Source organism: Chlorocebus sabaeus, chromosome 2 (genome assembly GCF_047675955.1).
Source record: "Chlorocebus sabaeus isolate Y175 chromosome 2, mChlSab1.0.hap1, whole genome shotgun sequence".
In the NCBI taxonomy this organism is placed as follows: Eukaryota; Metazoa; Chordata; class Mammalia; order Primates; family Cercopithecidae; genus Chlorocebus; species Chlorocebus sabaeus.
In genome coordinates, this window is record NC_132905.1 from 33567466 (window position 1) to 33590762 (window position 23297).

Here is a 23297-nt window from a genome sequence, read left to right on the forward strand (position 1 = left end):
TCATCAGAAAAGGCTTTAAGTATTAGGAAGTTGTCAAGTTCACACTAGCAGGTTAAGTTTTCCAAAATTCTAATGTTCATTTGAAAGCCAAATTTTATCCTTGGTAACAATTACTGTCAGTCATTTTTCTTTTTTTTTTTTTTTTTTTTTTGAGACAGTCTCACTCTGTTGCCCAGTCTGGAGTGCAGTGGTGCGATCTCGGCTCACTGCATCCTCCGCCTCCTGGGTTCAAGCAACTCAACCTCCCGAGTAGCTGGGACTACAGGCACACGCCACCACGCCCAGGTAATTTTTTGTATTTTTAGTAGAGATGAGGTTTCGCCATGTTACCCAGGCTGGTCTGGAACTCCTGACCTCAAGAGATCCACCTGCCTCAGCCTTCCAAAGTGCTGGAATTTCAGGTGTGAGCCACCATGCCTAGCCTCAGTCATTTTCTTTAAAGTGATAGGCTCACTTCATTTCTTTTCAAGAAAAATGTCTGCCAAATACCCAAGTCTGAAAAATTATAATTTGTTGGTTCTTTCCAAGTAAAATTTACTTTCTTTTCTAGAAAAAAGCAGCTAATTCAGTTCACAAGTCAAACAACTGCACACCTGCTTTCCCTTTAGGCAAGCACTGTACTGCAGTACTTAGCAGAAATGTTTTACACATACTTTCCGTTTCAGTAGAGTACTAAAAAGGTGTGTATACAAAGGTCAAGATTTAACAAAATTAGTAACTTTACTATTTCATAGACATTCATTAGAAGAACTGGCCTGTTTGTACTGTGAGTGTGTGGCATTAGGAACCCACTGCCTTAACTCACGCGAAGGCATCAGCAGTTTTAACCACTGTTGCTTTTGCGCCGTATCACAGCAAATGTCAACACAATGAAAAAGGCAAATAATGTCACAGTCTAATTATAAAAGAGTTGTGACCTCACAGACCCCCCACACTATCCCTGCAACTAAAAGGATCCCACAGCCTTCCAGGGATCCACAGAACACACTTTGAGAACCACTGGTCTAAATGATCTGACGTTGGGGGAAACATCTTCTGCCCGTACCCTGACCTGGCGTGAGCAATTCTCCCTCATCCTGGGGCTTACAGCTTTGGGAAGGAGGAAGCTAGCTTTTTTTGGAAGGCAGGTGGTGGAGGGGGATCTCTCTTTGTAGCCACTGTCCACAGAGGCCGCTGACCCCCTGTGAGTGGCACATACCCAGCCAATGACTGACTGGATCACCCCAGGAATGTTGTACTCCTGCAGGCGAAACAGGTCCGAGGGCTCACAGTCCACAGTGAAGCTGTTGGTGTCGTTGTTGTACTCCACAGGGCAGACGAAGCATCTGTACCCGGACATCACATAGGATAGCTGAGAAGGAATAACAGAGAGACTGGCAAGGAGGTAAGTTCCAGCCATCCAGCCTAGACACGGGCACCTGGTTTGGCCATGTTCCTCAGGGTGCCCAGTACCCTGCTAACTGCAAGCTATGTGCTCAGTGGTTCATGTTTTACCATACATACTTTACCTCAATTTAAAAAAAAAGAGGCTCATGACCCATCAAGGTTACACATAGGCACCCAAACACCTAGGCCCCGAAAGAATCTGGGAAAACCTAAAGGGACTGGGGCAAAAAACTATAGGAAGACTCTCTCCATTTGGGGAGCTAGGACCACTTTCCTCAGAATCTCTGAACTCAGTGATAACTGGACAGAGGCCATGGGGAAGGGGCACAGTGAGAGTCAGACCTCAGGAGGAACAAGGCTGGAAAGCAACAAAGCTGGGCAGGGAGCATGAGGGGCAGTCAGACAGCGCTGAAGAAGGAGGACTGCCCCAGGGATCAGAAGCAGAGAATGGTGTTCTGGAAAGGGTGGGAAGATCACCCACCTCTGGGCAAGGCACATGTAGGAGAAAAGCTGTGTATCTCATCTTCCCTTGGGTGCCCTCACCCTGACCTTGGAACATCAAATGCCTGACAAGAAGGCTACCTGCTGATGTCACCGTGCCTGGGCGTGAGAGGGCACAGAAGGTGCTCTCCAACTGCTAGCACCCTTCCTGAAAGCTGGTGGATGGCTGGCACGGCCAGTGGCCCTCTTCAGGGCAAGGTTGCCATTCAGCAGGACAGAGTCCTGGTCTCCAAAGACACTCTCTAGCTCTGGACAGGCCTTGGAAGGTGGTGTGAGACCTCTGTCCACCCAATCCCTCACACAGCTAGAAGCCACCACCTACCAGAAGGCCAAACACCACAGTAGCAAAGAAGCCCCCAATGAAGCCTTCCCAGGTCTTCTTCGGGGACAGCTGTGGACAGAGAGCAAGTTCTTAGCAAAGGATGTTTTGATAACTACAGTTTTGGGAACAATAAGTACTTGTTAAGAACCCTTCTTTCATAAAACCCCATTCTCTTAACCATATCACCTTCCAAAGCTCCCCCAAATATGGTTTCCTTGTTCCCTACCTTATACCCTCCCTTTGGTTCCCTTTCTGTTTCAATCAGTCATTCGAATAGTTTTATATTAGAAAACTATATACTAATTAAATGACTACACTCAAATCCAGATCAAAGTCCCCAAAAATGTGTCCCAAAAAGATTATATAAATCTATAAAAATATTTTCCTTTCTTCTTTTTTCAAGACATGATCTTGCCCTGTCAGTCAGGCTGGAGTGTAGTGGCACTATCACAGCTCCCTGAAGCCTCAACCTCCTGGGCTCAAGAGATCCTCCCGTCTCAACCTCCCAAGGAGCTGGGACTACAGGTGCATGCCACCACCATGCCCAGCTAATTTTTAAATATTTTAGTAAAGACATGGCCTATGTTCCCCAGGCTGGTTTTGAACACCTGGCCTCAAGCAATCCTCCTGCCTCAGCATCCCAAAGTGCTAGGATTACAGGCATGAGCCACCATGCCCAGCCTATTTTCTTTATTATCTTTTTTTTTTTTTAATCAGTTGTCAGTGTTTTCCTTTGGCCTTTCTCCAGGATGACATGAAGACATGGTCACAATACAACACAGCAAGATTTCTTCTGTCTGCCAGGCTGATCCACTCACATTGAGAGCACCACCCTCCCCCTCACAGTGATATTTCACATTAGGGTAATCCATTTACCTTGATAAGTGGGGTCCGACCAAAGAAAAAGCCAAACATATAGGCCATGATGTCATTACAGATCACACAAGATATGGGGACAATGAACCTAGAAATGAACCAAAGTAAGGATCAACTCAACCAAGGTGACAGTGCCTCAAGAGTACACAAAACAGTGCCATTCTTAAATTCCAGTACCAAAATCACCCATAAAATTCTGATAACCCATTAAGGAGTAAGTTAAAAACATAAAAATACCAAAAAAGTCATACCTAGCACCTGACACAAAGTACACATTCAAGTGTTTACTGAATGACTACTGAATAAGTGGAGGTTGCAAACTAAAAGGTCATCTGTCCTTTTTTCATGATAAAGAAATATACATAAACAATGATAGAAATTTAATTTTAAAAGGAACAAAAAGTTTTCCTTCTTTCCCCCATCCCTATCTCCATTCCCAAAAATAACCACTTCTAATCGTTTCTCATTTTTATTTTCCTAGTGGTTACCTCCCCGATTCTAAATAATATGCTTTAATGTCTAATTACTGACCTTTTTTGCTGTTTATTACTAGCTCTAGTAGGCCCTACCTTTTCCTAGGACTGTATTGAGCATGAAACCCCAACACACACAGCTAGATTTCCTCTCTGCCCGTCCCCTGCTGTTCCAGTCATCCTCACTATGAAAGAGGTGGTTTCCACACTTGCACTCTCTCTCTCCTCACTCTCCATGCTGACACTTTTTAAAAAGTTCTTTGATTACTGTTTTTTGTTTTGTTTTGTTTTTTTGAGATAGAGTCTCTCTCTGTTGCCCAGGCTGGAGTGCAGTGGCACAATCCCGGCTCACTGCAACCTCCACCCCCAGGTTAAGTGATTCTCCTGCCTCAGCCTCCCGAATAGCTGGGATTACAGGCGCCTGCCACCATGCCCAGATAATTTTTTGTATTTTTAGTAGAGACGGGGGTTTCACTATGTTGGCCAGGCTGGTCTTCAACTCCTGAGCTCATGAAATTTAATTGTAAAAGGAACAAAGAGTTTTCCTTCTTTCCCCCATCCCTATCTCCATTCCCAAAAATAACCACTTCTAATCATTTCTAATTTTTATTTTTCTAGTGGTTACCTCCCCAATTCTAAATAATATGCTTTAATTATTTAATATTTAATTACTTAATATCCAGCCTCCCAAAGTGCTGGATTACAGGCATGAGCCACCGCACCTGGCCTTTTACCTTTTCACTAAGATCACCTAGCTGCTTCGGTTGGCCAGTGGTTTCTATCAATGCTGACAGATGAAACCACTGCATTTTTGGAATAAAATCCACTCAGTATTTGCATATTAATCCCTTGACACACTGCCAGATTCTATTTGCTAATATTTTATTTAGAATGATTTACCTATAATCGCAGCAGAAATGGGTTTATCATTCCTGCTTCTCTCTCCTCATCAGCTTTGGTATAAAGGTTAGATAAAACTTAGCTGTTAACCCATTTGGTCCTGTTTCTTTTTCCAGATATGGAATTTTACATAATTTTCAAAGCTCATTTGAAGTTATTGATCTATTCACGTTTTCTTCTTCATGACTTTTAGTACACATTTTGCCAAGAAATCATGAATATTTCCTCTAGGTTTTCAAATCTGTTGCCATACATGTTGCATTGTCTTTGCGTCTTTAAATATTCCTGTACCTGTTAGTCTAGAACAGTGATTCTCAGAGCATGGGTCCTGTCCAGCAATATCAGCACCACCCAGAAATGTACTAGAATTTCAAATTCTCAAGCCTACCCCAGATCTAATGAATCAAAAACTCAGGGGTGGGGCTCAGCAATCTGTGTTGTAAGGAGCCCTGCAGAGGATTCTGATGTGGCTCAAGGTGACAGCTACTGGCTTAGAGGGTATCTGTGCATGAGAAACATTCACAAAATAAAAGGGAAAATCCACCTCCCAACTCTCACCAGATCATTCCTTCAAATAGGTTGTGGATAACAAGATGTGACTGTGTTACAACAATCAGCAGCGTCACATGGGTCCAGCCAAACTGCAAAAAAAGAAAAATAAACACTACTTACCAGTTTACCTTGAAAGTAACTTCAAAGAACAATCAGTACCAAATAGAAAATTGCTGAGAAACAGGTAGGAAAAATATCTGCTTTTGTATCTGACTTATTGAAAGTGAACAGGTAAGATCAGGCTTCTGAGAGTAACACTTTGTCCCCCACAGCCCACTAGTGAGTGAGCTCTCCCATGCTCTGAAAGCCTGGGTATTTTTCATTTTCTTAGTAGTTACTGAACACCTGGAGCACTCAGAGAGGAGCTGTTCTCTAGTGAGTCAGGGAATAAGCGGTAGCAAGTGATGTACCAGACAGGACATCTGCAGGCAATGTCTGAAGCTTCAGCTTGTGCTTTCTCTGGAACCCACCTCAGAGTCCTAGTAGAGAGGCTGCTTAAAGTATAAGTTAAGTAACAGTGACTGGGTCTAAGTCAGTGTAGAGTCGTTAAACCTAAATGGGCATTCTTCCTTCATGCTCTAGATCCTTACAGATCAGACCATGTTCCTGAGTTTTGATTTGTCACAGAAAGCATGAAAGGCTTGTTGAGTTCCTGAAAAACTTTATTTAAATCAAGAATTCTGACACACACACATGCATTTCCTTTACCATGTAGAACTGCAGTCGATAATGCTTCTTGACCAGACTCAGTACAAACATGCAGAATCCTAGTTTGAGGTGGGAGGAGAAAAGAAAAATGAATTATGTTCTGCATTTATCTTTGCCCTTCTTTAGCTATGTTAAGTAGTTCTTTGGCTGATTTATTCCCAGCAGCTAACCAGTGCACAATGTCAAAGCCCAGGGGAGGAAAACAGTATCCAGATAAACAGTCACAAGGAAAAAATAACTCCTCCAAAACAGTAAAAGGAAGGCAATATTTTATAGTCATGCAGACCACACTAAACTTAGAACATGGTTCATCAGATAGGAATGTTTATTTCTAGAACAGGGACCAGCAAACAGGGGTCAGGCCAGCTGCTTGTTTTTATAAATAAAGTTTTATTCAAACACAGTTATGTCCATTTGTTTACATATTGTCTATGGCTGCTTTCAAGCTACAACTCAACAGAACTGAGTACAGTCATGCTCTGAACAACGAGGTTCTGGTCAACAACAGACCACATATACAACAACAGTTCCCTAAGATTATAATACCCATTAGATTGTAATACCGTAAGATTTACTAATTACCATATAGTACCTTTTATATGTTTAGATACACAAATACTTACCATTGTGAAATAACTGACTACAGTATTTATTTAGTAAAGTAACATGCTGTACAGGTTTCTACTCTAAGAGAAGTAGACTACACATTATAGCCTAGGTGTATAGGAGGCTATATCATCTAGGTCTGTGTAAGTTCACTCTACGATGTTTGCACAATGACAAAATCACAACAATGCATTTCCCAGAACGTAGCCCATCATTAAACGATGCATGGCTGTAATTGCAAGAAAGACCCTATGGTCCCCAAAGCCTAAAATATTAACTGTTTGGAACTTTAATAAAAAGTTTGCAGGCTGCTGTGCCTACAGAGTAGCAATTCTTTTATTCCTTTACTTTCTTAATAGACTTGCTTTCACTTTACTCCATAGACTCGCCCCAAACTCTTTCTTGTATGAGATCCAAGAACACTCTCTCGGGGTCTAGGTCTGGACCCCTCTCTGGTAACATCTGTCTGGTGAACCCCAAAGGGACAATACTGAGGAGACCTCCCCCAACCCAAAGGAAACAGACTGCAGCACTGATTGGCTGACTTTTTTTTTTTCCTGCAATTTAGACTGCTTGTTCCTGTGAACCAACCAGTGATCTCTGGCTGCAGCTCAGAAGGAACAAGAGGGACTGGTGATATAAAAATCTGAATCAGTATTCTAATTCTGGGAACATATTGCAATCAGCTACCAACCCCATATCAGCTTGGTTCCAACAATTACCCAGTTCATGGAAAGCCTTCTTTAGTTTACTTGGGATAGTTTTGCTTATTTTGCTTTACTGATACGGAATATATCGCTGTTGTACTATTTGTGTAGGAATGCAGGATAAGCTTACTCAATGTTCTCTTAAACACTTACAAAATCTTGCAGATATCACTTTGTGTCCCAGTTGTGAACGACCCTCACCATACTGACACTTTCTGACTGAGCGCCTCTCTATCCTGAATACGAGAGACCTCGATAGGTAGGCAGGAATATCATTGCCCCTAATCAGCCCGAAGAAGTTACAGAGGATGGATCTTCATCCCTCTGCAACCCTTAGGATTAAGGGTTCTCTTATAAAAGTGATGGGGGAAATGTCAGAGGCATTTGAACTAGAGTAACTCCATCTTGAATAGGAGCTGGGTAAAATCAGGCTGAGACCTACGGGGTCTGCATTCCCAGACGGTTAGGCATTCTAAGTCACAGGATGAGACAGGAGGTCGCACAAGATACAGGTCATAAAGACCTTGCTGAGAAAACAGTTTGCAGTAAAGAAGCCAGCCAAAACCCTCCAAAATCAATATGGCAAAGAGAATGACCTCTGATCGTCCTCATTGCTACACTCCAATCAGTGCCATGGCAGTTTACAAATGCCATGGCAATGTCAGGAAGTTACCCTATATGATCTAAAAAAGGGAGACATGAATAATCCACCCTTTGTTTAACATATAATCAAAAAATAACCATAAAAATGGTCAACCAGCAGCCCTTGGGGCTGCTCTGCCTATGAGGTAGCCATTCTTTTATTCCTTTACTTTCTTAATAAACTTGCTTCCTCTTTAAAAAAAAAAAAAAAAAAAAAAAAAAGGTTTGCCAATACCATCCTAGTATTCACAGGGCTGGGAGAAGAGGGATCCACATGGTATAGGGTCAAAACCACCTTTTTATCTCTCTCACAGTGACCTAGATGGTAGCAAAACATGTCTGCAAACCCCTTCTCCAGGAAGGAAAGGAACCTTTACCCATAAATATGCAGAGCCCCCTCAAAAGCAGTCCTGCCCAGAAATAAGTACGTCACTGTTCCAGACCCCTGACCTCCCACTGTGGAAGGCTGCTTTCGGCATCTGCAGCATACACTCTGAATATCCTCGATGGCGGCAGACCCCTTCGCAGATTTTATATTTTAATAGTCAGGTGTCATTCACAGAAGTATTGCTATCAAGCTGATCAAAAATAGGTCAGACTGACGTTGCGGACAGAAGAAATTTTTCTGTACCTCAAACTAGCTTTGAAGGCAGCTATGAAAAATGATCAGCATTATTAGAATTAGTACGTGGCCTCAGCTGAGTTTATATTAATATAATGCTTTAATGTTTGTGAAGTTTTAAAGTATTTGATTTAATCCAGAGTAACCCTGCAGTTTTAGCTCTAGATTACAAAACAGCTGAGACTCAGAAATATTAGGTTCCTAGCTCCCTCTGAGGTTGCAGTCTTTTTAAGCCTAAATCCAGTAAAATTTCCACCATGCTACAATGTCACCCAAGGCGGTCTCCTAAAACAACTCCCCTAAAGATGGTAAGTTCCTAGATGATTTTTGTTTCAGTCCCACTGCAGAATCTTTGCCAACAGGAGAGTCAAGGCAGGACCATGCTGTGCTGTTCCTCAATGGTGGCTGAAACACAGGGGCAGTTGGCACAGGCTACAGTCCCGCCCCCACACTCCGTTTCTCTTAAAAGAGCTCCTACAAGGGCAGGCGTGTGGCTCATACCTGTAATCCCAGCACTTTGGGAGGCTGAGGCAGGTGGATAAGTTAAGCTCAGGAGTTTGAGACCAGCCTGGCCAACATGGCAATAGCCTGACTCTACTGAAAATATAAAAATTAGCTGGGCATGGTAGCATGCACCTGTAGTCCCAGCTACTTTGGGACCTGAGGTGGGAGGATCGCTTGAACTCGGGACGTAGAGATTGCAGTGAGCTGAGATCATGCCACTGCACTCCAGCCTGGGTGACAGAGTGAGACCCTGTCTCAAAAAAAAAAAAAAGGAAAGACCTGCTACAGCCTGACATAAAGCATCAGCTCTGCTCCCCTGCATGGTCAGAGTTAATGTCACAGAACTGTACACTAACCAAGAAATTCCCCAATTCCTACTTGACAGACATACAAAAACAATACAGACACAAGAAGTGGTGAACTGTTTAATGCATACCTATTAGATAGAGAGTAAAGGAAATGAACCGGTGGTATTTACTGAGAATCCGCAAAGGCTCTTCTCTCTGGACCAGGGTGAAGAAGTAATCCGTCACTGTCTCACCATAGAAGAAATAGTTTACACACAGGAGAAAGTACCTGTAAATGAAGACAGGTCATTGCCGCGGGGAGCACCCTTGCCTTTACAGCAAGGCAGTCAGACATCCCAGAGGAGGGGACAAAGGGCAGCACAATACCCTCCACCCTTGAGCCCCCCAGCACAGCTCACAGAGGGACAGGCAGACCACGGTTTCCTGCTCTCTGGTGACACCACAGGTGAGAAATTTATCTAGAAACAGCAGCTTTCATTCACTCTCCATTTCTCCCAAACTTGAGACTCATTTTTGCCCCTTTTGTAGCATTCCCATACCTAACTGAGGGATCTTTGAACCATACGACCTTCAAAAACACGCCTCATCCTGCTTCCCCAGTCTCGTTTCCACTCTTCCCAACAGGAACTCCTTCACTCCTATCACAATGGTTTCTTCCGGCTATGCCGCCTGTCTGCTGTTCTCCTGCCTTTTTCCTGCTCCTGACATTCTCTTTGCATCTCCATATTTTCACTCCTTGCTCAAATGCCATTTTATTCATAAAACTTTGCATGACCTAACATGACATCTGCCTCCCCTGCATTTACTTCTATAGCAAGTAATATGTGATTATCTGACTAAGCAATTCATGATGCATCTCCCTCTCTGAAGCCTGGCTCTGACACAGACCTTCCGCTAGCGTTAACTCTTCACTTGCGTATCCTCTCTCCTCAACTGGCGTTCGTGAGAAGAGAAACCATCCCTTGCAGCGTCCACAGTACTGCCGAGTATGGGACCGTGCAGCCACCACTGCAAACCCCCAGCAAGGATCCTGAGACAGAGAAGAAAGTGGAGAGCTTTTCTTTCCCATTCTTTTTTTTAAATTATGAAGTACAAAAACTTCGTATTTCACTTCTTTTCTGTTACATGGAAAAAGCTTTCTTTGTAAAGTGACCACAGCCAGGAGTCAGGCCTCCTGAGTATGTTAACAAAACGCAAAACACTGCTTTCCAGCTAAAGAACAGCCGCAACAGGGACCTGCATCTTAAGCCACAGGGCAATCACAGTTCCATCTGGAGGCTGGGAGGCAGCTCGTGCTGTTCGGTGATAGGAAACACCTCAGGAAGTGGGTGCCCAGCCTACATCTGAGCACATCGGCTTCCTTGACGGTGACCAGGTTGCTGGGGCAAAAACCACTACTCTCCAGCCGGCTAAGTCATGGCCTCAACCCCTGTATCCCCCGCACAGTGGAGTGAGAAGGTCCACATTTGCCTCAGGTTTTCTCAGCATTGTGCAGTGCTCTGCTCAAAAGTCACCACCTGAGAATACTACAGCCAATAAAGCAGAGAGTTTCAGATCAGAAAGGGGTCTCAGACATGTGCTACAGGTTTTTCTTTCGTTTTTGCTTTAAGAAAGCTGAGTCCTTTCCTAAGAAACAGAGAAAGCCAACTTTCCCAGCAGAGCCCAGGTCCCATGCATTCAGTCTCACTTCTGTCCACTCTGGCACTCAAAACACCTCTGATGAAGTAGGGCTCAAACACCAGTCTGGAAACCACAAAGTCTCAACCATCTGTCTTAGATACAAGGAAACCAAGTTCCAGGGATAACAAGCAAAACCAGCAGCAGAACCTAACAACTTTCAGACAACTCTAGTGGGATGCTGAGATATGACAGCATGAAAAATATACTGATCTAGAAAAACGGGATCATCACGCAGAGTTTAAGGAATCCAAATACCGAGGCAAACACAGTCACAGAATGCAGCCCATCTGGTTTCTTCTCAGGAAGAGTCCAGACTTCAAGTAACTATTAAAGACTAATCCAAGGCCAACCACACAGTCTGGGCTATTAAATACTCAGGTCTCAAAGGCACTGTGCAAGTCTGCAGCAATCACCTCCTTTTTTCTGCTAACATTCTCTTACCCATTTCTTTACTCGTTGCTCAAATGCCATTTTCTTCATAAAACTTTGCATGACCTAACATGATATCTGCCTCCCCAGCATTTATTTCTATAGCAAGTAATAGAAATACCCACCATCACTGTAAATACCTGCCAAAAAGCACATCATCCAAATTCTAAGGGCCTCTGTTAGGCGGAGAGCTTACCAGCTGAGGGTCCTGAACCAGGGCAGATCATAGGAGTGGTAGACGTTGTAGCCAATAGTGATTATCTCGTGGAAACACTTAATCTGAACACACATCACCTGCGGGACACAAAACATTCACTGACACCCCAATTCTTATGATTTTTGGAAATGGAAACCAACGGGTCATGAGCCTTCCAGAAAATCCATTGTACTTAAGAAAAATATCAGGCTTCCAATGGTTCTGCTTGCTTCCTCTTCCTTCCTCTCTCACACCATCCCACAGAGCAATGCAGCCCTCTGTGTAACAGGGAGTAGATCCAATTTTCCACTCACAATAAAATACACACCCTGATATTTCAATTAACTTTTTTATTTTTTAAGACAGAGTTTCACCATATTGCCCAGGCTGGTCTTAAACTCCTGGGCTCAAGCAATCCACCTGCCTCAGCGTCCCAAAGTGCCAGGATTACAGGCGTGAGCCACTGCACCCAGCCAAAAAGACTTTTTTTAAAAGTAGAGACGAGGTCTCACCTTCTTTCCCAGGCTGGTCTTGAACTCCTGGGCGATCTTCCCCACTTGGCCTCTCAAAGTACTGGGATTACAGGTGTGAGCCGCCATGCCCGGCCCTCAATTAACTTTCTATTCTAGAACCTCGTTTTTAACTTTTTATTCTAGAACCTCCGAGGAGTCAACCAATCCATTCTCCTTTTGACTTTGAGTACTTTAAAAGTCTCATCTGCTTTGCTCACATGCAGCTGATGGTCACCTGACCCTGTCCAGGACAGTGGGAAGACAGAGAGAGCAGCTCTGTGGACTGAGATTTCTTAATAAAAGCTCTATACCCAGGAGGGAGGCCCCATGAAAACAAGAAACAAAACCAGGAGTCACATAGAGACATGGCTAGGGTAAAATTTTACAGAGTTGGAATAATAAAGTCGGTTGTTTGTTTGTTTTGAGACAGAGTCTCACTCTGTTGCCCAGGCTGCAGTGCAGTGGTGTGATCTCAGCTCACTACAACCTCTGCCTCCTCGGTTCAAGCGATTCTCCTGCCTCAGCCTCCGGGGTAGCTTGGATTACAGGTGGCTGCCACCACGCATGGCTAATTTTTGTATTTTTAGTGGAGACAGGGTTTCACCGTGTTGGTCAGGCTGGTCTCGAACTCCTGACCCTGTGATCCGCCCGCCTCCGCCTCCCAAAGTGCTGGGATTACAGGCGATAAAGTCAGTTTTTTAAATGAAGATACATCTTCAACCATATACAACTAGCCTACATCAATGGCCCTCCAGGTGGCTACTGAAAAGTGGGAAGTCACAGATGTTCTATGGCAGAGGTTTTCTGAGCAGCCCGGACCCCTGTCAGTTCCCCCAACCAACCCAATATCTGGCACTTAAGACAACCCGGCCTGCAGCAAAAACTGAAAGGAAAACTAAAATAGTATGAAATGGCACTTACGATTATCATTAAAACCATTGGTCCCAGGTAAATGATGATGAAGAAAAATGCAATCATGGCCAAAGTCAGGATGCCTCTCACCCACCAGTTCTTCCATCTATGTCAGAGTAGGGGAAGGAGAAAACACCAGTTAAAAACACCAATGCACAAACTCAAGGGACATGGATCTTTCTGAGATTTGAGGGCCCTGAGCTCAGTCCTTTCCAGATTCACCTTGACGGAAGCACCAGCCACATGCTGGCAGGAGCAGGGCCACAGTACCAATGCCTCAGCCACAACCAAACTTGGCAGAAAAATACACCTAGCTTATATCTTAAAGAAGGTATCAGGCAAAAAACAAACAAACAAACAAAAAACCAAGGAAAATGTAGTACCCTCTGCTTCTGTATCCACTTGGATGGTTTCTACAGCTGACTATCTGAAGGAAAAAAACACTTTTTTTCCGACAGCAGGCTCCTACACTGTACTGCCCTGAATAATTATGGGAATAACAGTAACATTATGCAATGATAATAACAGCTACCACAAATATGCCTTAGGTAATTTTATGAGGACTTTACATATATTAACTCCTTCAATCCTCAACACACTTTGCTTTTATAGACGAAGAAACAGAGGCACAGGTTGAATAGCTGGCAAACAGTAAAGCTGGGATCTGAATCCAGGGGTCTGACTGCAAAGTCCACGCCCTTAACCACTGCACAATTCAGACTCCCAAGGGCACAGCTGGAGGCACACATAGGAACACTGAGATAATGCTTTGGGGTCTTACAAGTTGTTTTTGATCTACTCACATAGCTGTGTTAAAAGAACTAAGTTCTCAAGGGCCAAAAGTTTTAACTAGATTCACCTAGGTTAAGATGTTTCCCAGTTCTTCCTGGAGAATTTAAGGAACTGTTCACAATGGATGTGGGAGAGAGAAACTAAACTGAACTGGAAACATGGACTCCTCAGTGAAAAGCAGCCTGCCCATTAATCACAAACCCAAGGCCGGTTTCCTGTGCTATGCAGTGTCAGCTGACCTCACCCACCTCCATCCCTCCTGTCCCCTCTTCCTCTTTGGACTGCACTTCCTAGTCCAGTCTGGAGCACCCTTCCAGGGCCAGATCCTTCCAGCCTTGGTTGCCCTCCCTTCCTGGTCACTGTGCTCACTGCCACCGCTAAGCACTAGATTACACTCAATGGAGCCTGGAGCAGCGGCATGGGAGGCTGAAGCAAGGGAGCCGGCCTGCTCTGCAAGACCACAGGCTCTCTGCAGGCTCTTCCAGGGCACTTGGACATGGTGCAAAGCCCCCAACAAGCACCTGCCAGGTTACCTTGAAGACAAGTTGGAAAGGGCCCTATTGAGGACCTCCGGGGTATCATCTGCAGAGACTGGCAGGGGTGCAGATTCTGCCCGGCTCTCACTGTCCGATGCAGTCTCTCCATCTACCTTTGCTTCTGACTCTGACTCCTATGTGGCAGAAATATAGAAGAGAAAAAGGTCAAAAGTGCTGAGTCAACCACTGAGAAGTCTACGCTTGTCATGAGAGATCTGTGGGGAAAGACTCCAAACAGGGCCTAAGAACCTGGCACAGTCAGGTGATGGAACCGACAGGACTAGCAGCAATCCTGACACTTGTGACATGTGCCGAGGTGGCCAGCCGCACTCTGCTGGAAGAGAGGTGTGCATCTGCACCATGTACCATCTGCTCAACTGCAGAGGACAGATCCAGAAGAGAGAACATGGCTCCTTTGTATCCAAAGAATGCAAAAGGGAGGCAGGGACTGGTTTTACCAGGAGGTTATCCCTGAGCCTGCTAGGGCAGTAAATGGCACTGACCAAGCTCTCTCAGGGGAAGCCAGGTAGTGTGGGCTATTGCCCTGGTAGACCCGTTAATGTCAACATGCCCCAAGTCCACAGTGTTATTTCTGGACTTCACTAGAGCACTCTGTGAGGAGGTCAATCACAGTCAGTGTGGACGACGAACTAGACAGCCTACTCCAGCCAATGCCTGAGCCAGGACTGGTGCACCTCAGTCCTTTCCCTGCCACCAGGCCCTGGGTGTCAAAAGACCCGAAGGAACTCACCCTGCTCCCAGCCTGGGTGAGGGAACCAGAGCCATGCCAGCAGTAAGCTCTTTACCCAAAGTATCAAGGGATGGGATATTCTGAATCCTAGGAATCATCCTACTACTCAAGTCTTTTCTTTCGTAAGGGAATTTAGAATAGCTGCTATGAGAAGAGGTGGGGGAGAAATTAAATCACTTAGAGTAACAACACTACTTAGTATCTGTATAGCATGCACAGTCTGAAGAGCCTTTCCCATGCCTGCAAGCTTCAGAGCAGTACTGGGAGGAAGGGAAAGGACAAAAGCCCCATTTACAAATAAGAAACAGGATCTGGGAAGTTCAACATGTGGCCCAATGTCCCATATTAACCCAGGTCCTCTGACCTCCCTGATGATTGATAAATACATGGAATTGAGCACTGTTTCACATGTTCATTGGCCATTTGGATATCTTCTTTTGTCAAGTGTTTTTCAAATTATTGGCGAGTTTTTCTCGGAGTTTTCTGCCTTCCTTTTTTTTATTGATTTGTAGTGGTTTATGTGCTCCAGATTTGAGTACTTTGTGTTACCAATATGTTCTCTCAGACTGTTCTAACCCCCACCTTCACCTCAGGCAAGGTTAGACACTCCAGTTATAGTGGCTCTGGGTAAGTCATCCAAGTGCCTCTATACTTTGGCATCTTCACCTCATAAAAGGGGCCCAGTAAGGTAAGGACCCTCCTTCCAGTGGGGATTCCTTGAAGAGGTATAACCGAACTCTCACCTGGAGCTGTGTCCCAGTACACCACTCCAGAGGTTCTGAAACACAGTAAGGTCTCCAGAGTCGCCCCTCTCCAGGGAGACTAAATGAAGACGAAGCATTTAGAACAGCTGTCCAGTCTTTATTTCAACATTGACACCCACACACCATCGGCAACCACCAGTTGCCAGTAATATTACGGTAATCATTATGAGTTACAAGGTAATGATGCTGCCTGATTATCTGGCTCTGACCTCTAAAATCTCGGGGCTTCAAAATGCTAGCACCTGGACCCCACCGAGACTCCCACAGATGCATTCCAAGAGCCTCTAGAAGCTGCAGGGACTGTGCTCCAGCACAGCAGGCGAGAGGGCACTCACACACAGAAAGCTCGGTACAAGGTTATTTTTAACTTATCCATCCTGTTGTCAAGGAGACTCACAAAGGCTGCTAGTTCCCCAGGCAGGGAAGGACAGGAACGGAACCCAGGCAGCGTCCTGTGAGGGAGGAGCAGGCAGCTCCAGCTCCGTGCTAAGAGCCTTTCTGGATTTCCCGTTAGCCCAGCACTGCATCCTGCAACACTGTCAGACCTGACTCCTCTCCTTCCTTGTAGGAAGGGGTGAAGTGAAGAGGGGTATCCGGAAGCAGGGAGTAGTAAAAGGAGATAGAAAACTGTTACAAAGATACCGCAACTATTGTTACCAAGACCTCAGGAGGACCCATCTGAACAACTAAGAAATGAAGTAATCACCTGAACAAACAAGGCTGAAAGAGATTCACTTTCTAGGTTTTCCCTGCCTTTAAGTGAGTAACTCCAGGTTCCCTGGGCCTCATCTGGGCCTGCTAAGGAAGCATCCTCTGAGCAGGAGACCAACACAGACCACGCTCTCCCAAAAGCTGAGATAGAGCCGAACATGTGCCAAGGGCAAATCCCTGTGAGGGGGGAAACTGCACAGCCTGGGGAAGACACAGAGGAGGAGGGGGGGGACAGGTCAGCCAGCCACCCAGCTCCTGATGTCCTGTGGATGCCAAAGGGAACAGAAACGAGAGAACGTGGAGGTCTGCAGTCTTCTGGCTCCTCCCCACCCCGTGGACAAAGGCATTCTGCTTGGTGAAACAACTGCTCACACCTGAGAAAAGGAAGCTGCGTGCCAGCGGCAGCTTCCACAGAGGGTCTGGAAGGAGGCAGGGACCTGGAACCCATGCTCCTTCCCACAAGAAAGGTGGTACATTCTGAACATGTTCATCAGTTTGCTCCTCTGGGGCACAGCGAGGCGGGAAGATGTCAAGGAAAACTTTCTGCAGAATGAGGCAGCAGCCAGTCCAGGAAAGCAAGGCCCAGGGCCGGCTCTGACATTCATGATACGCAGCACAGGCCTCCATCCTTTGGTCTTCAGTAGGGAAAGGACTCCCTATCTCGGAAGGTTGTTGGGATGACCAATGTGACCTCGATGAAAGACTATGAAAACTATAAAGTCCTGAATAGCAGCAGGTGCCTGCCGCACTCCCCTCAATAGCCTAACCACAGCACACAGGACAGAAGGACGAGAGCCTAAAACACCCACCCCAGACAAGCTGGGCACCCTTCCCAAGGAGAGCATCAGGCCTTGCTGGGGCCAACTGCTAATAAATGATCTGGGCACAGCATTTGCCTACCTTGCTTCAAGCTCTTTCACATCGGCAGCCCCGACTCAAAACTGTGTAAGGTGGTGTCTGAAACACAAGGGCTAACCATTAAAGCAACAGTCCATGCTAGTAGACTCTGAAGCTGAACCATCTGCCAAAGTGTGGGAGGAAATCTTAGGACTTGTTTCTACTTACCTCATTCTTTTCTTTCCCATGTATGCTTTGTAATAGGCATTATCAGGACACATGTATATGTTCATGAGTGTAAATTGGGACACATGGTAAAAACACCATATACATGTCAGACATGGCGGTGTGTCAGGGGCCAGGAGTTACCTGTTCACCACTGCACTGAGCGGTGTCTGGAACATAACAGGTGCCCCAAGATTTGCTGAACTGGTGAGCTAATTAATTCTACTTGACCTGTGATGGACCAAAGTGTCCAGACTACACTGAGATATGATAGCACACACTTTCCTGCTCGTGTGCCTGACTGGTGCCCCTGCAGCAGCCCTGGAAGCAGGACCAGACCAGCGTCCACTCCTGCCTTGCTCCTGGTGGGAGGCGAGACCAGCACGGCAGGAAGAGGCTGCCATGCCTCTTCCGACTCATACCCACCCAGCTCCCAGGCACCCCTCCTCCTTCCTTCCCTATTGATCCCGAGGGCCAGGAACACAGGCCAAGTGGGGCAGACCCTCTCAGGTTCTCTCTCAACCACCGCCCATCCTCTCACAGTTCCTCAGCCACTTCCCAAGGGGGCTGTAGTGCTAGAATAAACAGGAAACAAGAGTGATGTTTTTTTTTTGTTTTTTTTTTGAGACGGAGTCTTGCTGTGTTGCCCGGGCTGGAGTGCAGTGGCCGGATCTCAGCTCACTGCAAGCTCCGCCTCCCGGGTTTATGCCATTCTCCTGCCTCAGCCTCCCGTGTAGCTGGGACTACAGGCACCCGCCACCTCGCCCAGCTAGTTTTTTGTATTTTTTAGTAGAGACGGGGTTTCACCGTGTTAGCCAGGATGGTCTCGATCTCCTGACCTCGTGATCCGCCCGCCTCGGCCTCCCAAAGTGCTGGGATTACAGGCTTGAGCCACCGCGCCCAGCCAAGAGTGATATTTTAAAGGAAGGGGGAAAGCTTCTCTGAGGGCCCACCCCTTTTGGTTTACATAGACCCTCTAGGGAAAGGCAGAAGCACTTAGGATGAGGGACACATATAGTGTCCTGTGCACTGTGGGCTCAGTAAGAGTCATTAGCATTTTTGGAGAAACTCATGCTCAGAAAGCTTCTCCACCAACTGCCCAGAAGCTTCCATATACACAGCACTGACCCGAAGATCAGAACAGAACAGAAGCAAGAGAAGGCAGTGAGGGAGGACCAGAGGGAGCAGTGGGCGGGAGGGGATGTTCCTGCCTTAGCCTCCCAAGTAGCTAGGATTACAGGTGTCCGCCACCACGCCTGGATAATTTTTATATTTTTAGTAGAGATGAGGTTTTGCCACATTGGCCAGGCTGGTCTTGAACTCCTCACCTCAGGAGGAAGGAAATTTCATTAAAAGGCGGAGTTCAAGGTACTGGGGGGTTATACCTCCAACAACTCTGCCTTTCCCACTGACACTGCATTCAAATTCACAAGTTTCACTGACTAACTCCATAACTTACACAACTTTTTGCATTGCTTTATATACAAATTATCAACTTTCTCCTGGAGGAAAGTCATTAGTCTAAGCCTAACCTTTCTGCTGAATACTATGGCCTCCATCTTCTAGATCAAGCCCTGTGGCCAGTTGCCAGGGAGGGCAACACCCCACTCACACAGACAGGATCTTAGGAGAGAAATTACCAGAGATGGTTCTATCCTTAATAAGCATCCTTAATAAGTGTCAGGGACTTAGGTGGCCATCTCAATGAAAAAGCCAAGTAGGCTTTCATCTGAGTTCCTACTGAAAAAAATATATACGCATATATGTGTGAGAGTGCGCATCTGTGTGTGTGTATTGTTAGGAATAACAAAGAAATACTTTAGCCCTAATACTAACTCCATTTGGCAAGTTCAATTGTCAGAACAAAACACCAAGCAGAAGGAGGACCCCACTCTGAATGAGTTTACAATCATCCCCAGTATGGCCATACCCTGTCCTTCAAAAGCCTCATAGCAATAATGGGATCCAAAGCTACCCAGATGGACAGCTTCACTTCTGGCATCCCTAACAGGTTAACTGCACTCAGAGAAAGGACAAGAAAATACATGAATGTGGCAGATTCAGCTTCTTAAAACCTAACTCTGGCTGTGAGCCATTTTGCCTCCAGATAAAGCTATTTACAAAGGACCACAGGGGACTTGGTAGAGGACACACCACTGGTGGCAAAGGACAACTGTCCCCAGGACAGTCACACTCGGAGCCAGCCATGTGCTCGCCATGCCCTCTCTTCCTATCTCCTCAGAGACTCACTCCATTGCCCTCCCCATCTTCTCACCTCTCTCCCTCACTACAGCCCTACTTACAACCATCTAGGCAGGCTCAACAAACAATTTTTGACAGCTCATCCAACCAATACACTTTTTTCCCCACTTCATGAGTAAACCTCTGGGAAGAGCTGTCGACATTTCATGTCCCCTCCCTGGCTGTGCATCATTCCTCAAACCACAACAACCCAACTTCAGCCCCACCTGTTCCACTGAAGCAGCTCTCCCAGGTCAACAAGGACCTTGTCACAAAACCCACCGGGTACTTAGTCCTCAACTCGTTCAATCCCTCAGCAGCTTTTAATGCTATTATTGAAAAATAATCTTCCTCTGGCGTCCAAGCAGCACCTCTCCCTAGGTTTCCACTTGCCTCTCTGGCCAGGCATCTTTAGCTGGCCTTCTCCTTAGGAACTGCCTCTTCCTCGGCCTGTCCCTTCATTTGAGGGCTCCTTGGGGTTGGTCCTAAGCTCTCCTACTATTCTGCTGCCTCCTACTCTCCCTGAGTTTTCCCATTCATTTTCATGCTCCCTACTGTCTCTTCTTGAGCTACAGACCCTAACTCCAAATGTCGAATAGATGTCTCCACAGACACCTAAAACAACATGTGTCCAAAACCGAGCTCATCTCTTCCCACAAATGTCTTCCTTCTACTATGTGACCTATCTTAGCAAATGGTACCCTTTACCCTGAATTCTCAAGAGAACAAGGTGGCCATCACCCTTAGTGGCTCCTTCCTCAGCTTGTAGATCTGTCACCAAGCTTGTTCATGCTACCTCCAAAACAGCTGTCAGCTGCATCCACTCATTATGCCACCCATCATTCCCGTAGTTCAAGCCAACATCATACCTCCTCTGAGTAACTGTAACAGCCTAACTGGCTACCTCACCTTCAGCCTAGAGTCCATTCCCACCTACACTCTTGCCACTGTAGCACAAGGATCTTCCCAGAAATTCTGATTGTGTCACTCTCCATCCTGAACCCCTCCCACAGCTCCCCAGTACCTAGATAACAGCTCTTTAAAATGGCGTACATGCCCCTTGGGATCAGGGTCTTATCTACTCATCCAGCCTTACCTCTTACAGCCATTCTGAACTAGAATCAGCTTCTAGAACAGGTTATACTTTCTTACCTTTAGGATTTTTGCTCCTGTGTTCCTATCTAAAACAGTCTGCAAACCACCCTCTACTGAAACCCACTTCTCTTCCAGCAAATTTTCACTGATCCTTTAAGAGTTCCCTTTCTCTCCAAATATTCCCCAGCTGCCTGTGTGTCCCAGCGGCCCTTGTCCTTCCTTAGGAGTGCTCCCCACCATGGTCCATGCCTGTAATCCCAAAACCTTGGGAGGCCAAAGTGGGAGGATCGCCTGAAGTCTAGGAGGTTGAGGCTGCAGTGAGACCTGATCATGCCACTGCATTCCAGCCTAGACGACAGGGCAAGATCCTGTCTCAAAAAAAACCAAAAAACAAAAAAGGACTGCTTCCCACACTGCACAGTCTCCACCTCAAGACCATCATCTCTCTGGGGAAGCCATGTTGATATCCTCACCACTGTACCCCCAGCACCTGGCCTGGCACCTAGAACCACATCTGCATAGGGAGCCACAGTCAATTACATTGAGAGAATCCAGGGTTTACTACAGTGGCAGGTACAGCTGGGCTACATATAGCATAGAGCAACCATTCATTTTTGCACTCAGTTGCACTATAGGAGGCATTTTAGGGCTGCAGCCAGCTGTCCCACTGTTTATCTCCCTGTCTTCTTAGGCGTTTGTGGCCAAATGTATCCTAAGTGATATGGGGGTTTCCAAAAAAAGTACAGGGTCTGTATGTCTCAGAAAGGACAAGGAAAGCCTGTCTGAAATCCAGTTTCTAGGAATGCAAGGCTTTCTAATTCAAATACATACAGTTGTATTGAGTCCCAACCTCTGCACAACTGCCAATCTCATACATTAAAGCCGTAATTTTTGTGACAAGGAATGATCAGGAATCCTTCTTTCTCCCAACACTCTCTCACACCTTGCCCATTAAAGCCTCCTTCTGGAGTAAATGCATCTGTTTACTAACAGCAAGCATATAACTATAAATGTGAAAGAGCTGCAGGAAGTACCAACCTCCATCACAAGCCATTACTTAATTCAGAACAGAGACTATCAGAGACAGGAAAACCACTCAGGTCCCCAGGAGGCTCTGCCAATGGCTCTGTTCTGATGACATCACTTGTTTTCCTATTGTCTTCCAGGATTAGGGGAAAAACACCAAAAATCAGAAGCCCCACTGGAGTTCAATAGGTCCTCCTATTATCAGTTCCTTAGTCGGGCATCTCTCTTTAGTATTTAAAGGAAAATTAGTTTTCAGCCTTACTGGGAAAGGAAGGAAATTTTTTTTTTTTTTTCAGTTTATTAAGATAAAGCTCTTCCAAGGAGGGAATATGTTGAATACTGCCAAAAGATCTAGTAAGATGGAGAAAAAATATATATTTGCAATCTCAAAACTGGGCTCAAGTGTGCTCCCCAGACCCCTGCCAGGAAGCAGAACCAGGATAGCTGCTGGGTTCCACATGCAACGAGCCCCTAAATCATAAATCGCTATCTGGTACCTGCTTCGTTGTCACTCAACTCACAATAGTGCTTTCTACAAAGATTCCTAGACAAAATAAGTAGACATGAGAGCAAATGTCCCCAGTGTCTCATGCCCCAACCTCTCCTACTCCTGTGGGCAGGCAAGCACCCTGAGGCTGTTTACCATATTGGAACTTTATATTGTCACTTTTGTACTATTCCTGGTTTATAACCAACACTCATGGAATCAAGTACCAATCAAATAGACTCTAACTCTTCAAGGGAGAAACTAGTATGTTTCTCCCTTGAAGAACATGGAATTAACAGTGTTCTCAATCCCAAATTTGTCATATTAGTTATAGAAGAAATTATGGGCTGGGCCCAGTGACTCGCTCCTGTAATCCCAGCACTTCGGGAGGCCGAGGTGGGTGGATCACTTGAGGTCAGGAGTTCAAGACCAGCCTGGCCAATATGGTAAACTCCGTCTCTACTAAAAACACAAAAATTATCTGAACGTGGTGGCAGGCACCTGTGATCCTAGCTACTTGGGAGGCTGAGGCAAGAGAATTGCCCGAACCTGGGAGGTGGAGGCTGCAGTGAGCCGAGATCACACCACTGCTCTCCAGCCTGGGCAACAAAGCTAGACTCTGCTTCAAAAAATAAAAGTAAGAAAGAAAGAAAGAAAGAAATTATGAAAGCCACAATGCTAAATAGTTTCTCTTTTTGATAAATCACTAGGGATGCCTGGGGAAAATATTAAATTGAAAATGAGAAAGGCATTGAAGACAGACTCCTAATGGCCAATGATAGGACAATTTGAACATTAAAATAATAAACAAAAAGTGATTTAAACACAAGTATATAAAAATTTATGAGTTCATAATGATAACTGTAAGAAACTACTGGCCAGGCACAGTGGGTCATGCCTATAATCCCAGCACTTTGGGAGGCCAAGGCAGGCGGATCACCTGAGGTTGGGAGTTTGAGACCAGCCTGACCAACATGAAGAAATCTCATCTCTACT

At 45.6% G+C, this 23297-nt stretch overlaps 1 protein-coding gene across 2 annotated transcripts in view; it reads right to left on the bottom strand.

Annotated features, from left to right (window-relative positions):
• The window catches only part of CDS2 (CDP-diacylglycerol synthase 2), a 69598-nt gene that overhangs the window by 9897 nt on the left and 36404 nt on the right, over positions 1 to 23297 (bottom strand). The window contains exons 2-10 of one of the 2 annotated variants that reach the window (XM_008018929.3): positions 14162 to 14298; positions 12846 to 12942; positions 11413 to 11510; positions 9236 to 9375; positions 5719 to 5777; positions 5017 to 5099; positions 3086 to 3173; positions 2210 to 2278; positions 1199 to 1351 (exon numbers count right to left, since the gene is read on the bottom strand). In XM_008018929.3, the coding sequence (XP_008017120.1) occupies positions 1199 to 1351; positions 2210 to 2278; positions 3086 to 3173; positions 5017 to 5099; positions 5719 to 5777; positions 9236 to 9375; positions 11413 to 11510; positions 12846 to 12942; positions 14162 to 14298 (924 nt within the window). The remainder of the gene's footprint in view (positions 1 to 1198; positions 1352 to 2209; positions 2279 to 3085; positions 3174 to 5016; positions 5100 to 5718; positions 5778 to 9235; positions 9376 to 11412; positions 11511 to 12845; positions 12943 to 14161; positions 14299 to 23297) is intronic. The other variant, XM_073007100.1, reaches the window with a different exon arrangement.